The sequence below is a fragment of the Tyto alba genome, unplaced genomic scaffold (assembly GCF_018691265.1).
Source record: "Tyto alba isolate M040663 unplaced genomic scaffold, T.alba_DEE_v4.0 Super-Scaffold_33, whole genome shotgun sequence".
NCBI classification, from domain to species: domain Eukaryota; kingdom Metazoa; phylum Chordata; class Aves; order Strigiformes; family Tytonidae; genus Tyto; species Tyto alba.
Genome location: NW_024881308.1, coordinates 8,254,061 through 8,258,651, shown reverse-complemented (window position 1 = coordinate 8,258,651; position 4,591 = coordinate 8,254,061). Strand labels below are relative to the sequence as shown.

General features: G+C 37.7%; 1 protein-coding gene across 1 annotated transcript in view; it reads right to left on the bottom strand.

Annotated features, from left to right (window-relative positions):
* Positions 1-955: 955 nt before the first annotated feature.
* ARFGEF2 (ADP ribosylation factor guanine nucleotide exchange factor 2) overlaps positions 956-4,591 on the bottom strand; it is a 38,593-nt gene continuing 34,957 nt past the window's right edge. Inside the window, exon 39 of the mRNA XM_042800983.1 lies at positions 956-4,263. Coding sequence (XP_042656917.1) covers positions 4,087-4,263 — 177 coding nt within the window. The 3' untranslated portion in view covers positions 956-4,086. The remainder of the gene's footprint in view (positions 4,264-4,591) is intronic.

Below are 4,591 nucleotides of genomic sequence, written 5' to 3'. Positions count from 1 at the left end.
CAGGGCGGGGACACCGTTCGGCCGCCGGGCCAATCGGCGCCCTCCCCTTCCCCGACGCGCTCCGCCGTGAGCCAATCCTTGCAGCGCTCCCCGGGGGGGGCGACCGACCAATAGCCAGGCTCTTCCCACAAGGCCCCGGGGCGCCTGTGGGAGCCCGGCTCCGCCCCGGCTGAGGGGCAGCGGCGGCCGGCGGGAAGCGGCGGCGGAGGGGGCGAGGAGCAGCAGCCTCTAAAAACAAAAACAAAAACGAAACAGCAGTCATTAAAAAAAGGGGATGTTACCACTGCGGGAGAAAGAATGGAGGAGGAGTGAGGAAGGGAAGGGGTGTTAAGAAACACCCTCCTCAGCCCCCCACAACCAACAAACAGAACCCCTAAAAGTGAAAACCTTCTAAGTTTAATGTCTAATATATTTAAAAGTTAAATAAAGGAGGGGGGAGGGTCACCAACATAATAAACTACATGAAAACACAAGCAAGCCACACTTTTGAAACTTTATTGATTTACCACTTGATTAAAGCATGGAGTATTATAACAGTATTATACATAGTATTTCCATGTAGAAAACTTTACATAGTTTTTCATATTATATAATTTTGGTATTCTCTCAAAAATGTATACATCCATTGGGCAAGGAATGCTCTTTAAATTACTGATATTAAATGCACTTAATATGGAGATCTTCAAAAAAACCTTAGGCATTTTAAATATGTGAAAACATACATTTTACACAGAAATAACATTAAAGGTGCTTAAACTGAATTTACATATTATACTGACAAAAAACCCCTTAGTTCTACTTCAAACTAAAAGTTACTATTCTTAATCCTTCTCATTCTTAAGAATAAGGCAGAGCTAAAAGTTGGGGGCTGTTAATGAACATGGTTTTAGGTTGTTCTGGATCAATTCAGAAAGTGAGATGAGACATAACTATAAAAATAATATTTTTCTTTTTGTACTGTAAGACACAATAGAATCAACATGGAGTTTTTAGGGTTTTCCTCATTAGCATCCTCCCCTCTGCCTATTTCCTAGAGGTTTCCAAAATAAGAAGTAATAAGGAATCTCATGCAGTCTCCATATTTATACCATTATAGGTAAATCAGTTTATAGTTTAATTTGTTGCATAACACTACTTTAAAAGTCTAAGAAGTTACTTTTTATTACTCCATGTATTGCACAGATGTCTCAATCTCTACCAGGATATGCTGACACAGAACGCTGCTGTCATTCACAGATCCACTAAAGCCAGTAAAACCACTACAGGCAGGTAAAATCTGTTGTCAGCAGTCAGGACAAGATCGGAACCAGCAGTGACTACTGCAGGACTTTTGGCTCAGCTTTTTTAGATTCATTAAGATGCCTATGCGTTATGATCTTTCTGACTGTATAAGGGAAACCAAACAGCTGATGTGAATACAACTGTTTCGGGTATTACGCTTAACATACCATTGTTATTGCTTTAACATGTACAATCAATTCCAGAAAATGGACAGACTTAAGGCTGTTATAATCCAATTGCATTTCAGTCCCCCCTTCTCTTTCATGCACTTCAGTCTAGGATGTTTCGATGTTACATACCTAATTTCAACAGTTCAATAATGGCATAAATACAATGAAAGCCTTACTTAGGTAAATGAACAGTCTCAGAACTAAGGCTGAAGGAAAGGATTGATTAAAAGGCCCTTAATTCTATATGCAGAGATAGTACAAATGTTGCACATTACAGTAAAGAAAGCCCACAATGCAACTGTAATTTAAGATCTGAAAATTAGAAGACTTGCTTCAGGACATGAGTTGCAAGGCTTTCAAAACTGTAAGTTACAGAAAAAGCATGCAACTTTAGAAGGTTTGTGTTTTGATAGGAGATAAGGGTATACATTGTCACACAGTGACACATTCAAAATCTGAAAAATAAAGTTTAAAATATTTTCTTCACAACTACCTAGAACCGGAAGAAAAGGAATAGCCTATTCTTACAGATTTAAATAGAATTAAAATAAATACTTATTTTTTACTTTATTTGATGAAGTGACATCACCAGGGAATAAGCAAGTACAGTAAATGCAACAGAAAAGGACATTTGAAATGCAGAAAGTATCAGCATTGCTTATTTTTCAGTCTTGTCCTATTGTAAAATATAGCCATATATTCCCTTCTACTAAATACTGGTGTACAGTTTTAATCTAATGGGTGCTTAAAAGTTAGAGCCACAACCACCATTTAATTTTCTTTGGTTGAAAATAAAAAGTAAAAATAAAAATGTGAAAGCCTTAGCACTACTATTGACTGCAAAACCATTCCCAAACAATGCTTATGTAGAACAAGCTGATTTACTGAAGAGCACCATATGAACCCTTTGGAAATAGCTCACAGAAGAACAAGTCAAAAAACAAATGGGGACAAAAAAATGAAAATAAAACCACAAAAAAAACACCCGGGGGGGGGAACCAACAAAACAAACACCAACACTCCCTCTCACCCCCCAAAATAAAACCAGAACACAAAAAAAAGATGAATCCCAACACCTCTGAGTGAAATATCCCAAGACAACTTCAACTAAGGCCACTCTACCAGAAAACTCAACTTAAAAAGCAAAATAACACGTTAAACACTTAATACCATCCAGGTAGGTTGTTTGGGTTTGTTTTTCATTTTGTTGTTTGGTTTTGGTTTTTAACTACTGTTATACTTTAGGCTTGCTAATATGGATAGCACAGCAGTTAATATAACACCTTTGTTTACATTATTTTAGGAAGTGGAACTTCTCCTCCCATCCTGCCACTCTCTTCCAAGTTTAGACAAGTCTTAAAACTTGAAATAAAAATTATTTTGAAGGACAGACCTCAGTCTGCAGTACTTCAACTGTAAACTGGTATTCTATCATGGAAACAGTGGTCACAGAAAACTGATACATTTCAAAGAAAAAAAAAATCTAGGGCAAGAAAAACTGCAGTGCTAACTCATGTTTGCTTCAGGTATCTCCAAAAGCAAAGAAATGTGTTGATAACTCTTGCAGTATATAAAATAACTTGTTCAATTTTGCTACAGCAGTTTTAAGGAACTCAATTTTTTTTTTTTTTTTTTAGATCACAATATGAACTAACAGTTGAGAATAAAAATCATTTGCACAAAAAGACATCAGAAGTTGCAGATTTGCCGTAAAAAGAGACAAAACGCCTTACATATAAGGACAGGACTTCTTGCTAAACGGACACAATTACTATTAATACATTGTACTCAAAGGTGAAAATGATGGGTTTATTTGTTCTGGACCTTGTTCTTAATATTACTGTATATGCTCTGTCCATGATCTGGCGACATATGAAAGTAAATGGAAAGTTTAATAGGTTTTGGTTTTGTTTGGGGATTTTTTAAAGGCATTTAACTCAAGACTAGCAAGCTAAGTAGAACAGATGCTGTTGTGTGCTCCTGGTGTAAAAACTTCCATAAAAACAAAAAATGAGTCTCAGATAATATAGAATCTGTATTAAAAAAAAAAAAAATTGAAGTGACTTGCTAAACAGGAGGAAAACTCTGTCCCCAAATATCCTACAGGCTGTCCACTTCAAAAACCGTAACACACTGCCTGGTCTAGTCATGTACACACAAAGAAAAACCCAGAATGATCTTAAGTGGTCATTAGCCACTGCAGTATAGTTTATTATGAACACATGTGCTAACATCACAAGGCTATACAACTACATTCATTATTCCCAAGGGGCATAATTTCTATTGAGGCATCCAGCTGATTTATCATATTTAGCTGGGATTCAGGACTGAACAACTGATAGAAGACTAGAAGAGACAGACTTGATCATAAGGATGACTAGCATTGAAACAAAGAGACTTTACATCTACTGTATTAACTGTAAGCAATAATTTAAATAAAACTGCTGATAGTTTTGTAGGATGGACAGAACGGTTTTGTTTTGTTTTGTTTTTTTCCCCTCCTCCCCCCCTAATTGTGTTAAGAGTATCTTGCTGCTGTGTTGATACATCAGGGTCCCATTTTTTCCCATCCACTTTAATCCATCTCTGGAACACAACTTTATGTACAAGTCAAAGTAACCAACACTACTGAGGGCTACCATGACGGCAGGTTCATCCCAGTCGTCCGTATGTGCTCCTCTGTTATGCAGATTTTGAACACAACACCTATACGCAGGAAGAACTTCCGCAGCACAGCTCGAAGCTCAGGAATCAGGTCAAACTGCATGATTTCACACAAGTACGGATAATATGTTGAAGCATGTGCCTTAAACTATCAAAAAAGATATGAAAGAAAAGAACATTATTCTCTATTACTATAGGGCAGTGCAGTATTTTTCTACATTCTACATTCATGGCTACACCAACTTGATAAAACACAAGGTCTCACCCCACAATGGCCCCCCTAAGGACCAAAGGTCCAAAGGACCATCAAGCCCAGTGTCTGTTTTCCACAGCAGCCTTAGCAGGTGCCTGCAGGGAACCATACACAGAGCATGCATTTGGCTTTACTTCCTTAAAATAGAGTCAGACTATTTTGTGGCTCAGGGATTTCTCAGGCTAGAAGTAGTATCAGGGACTAAATTGTAGAAGCATCCCCC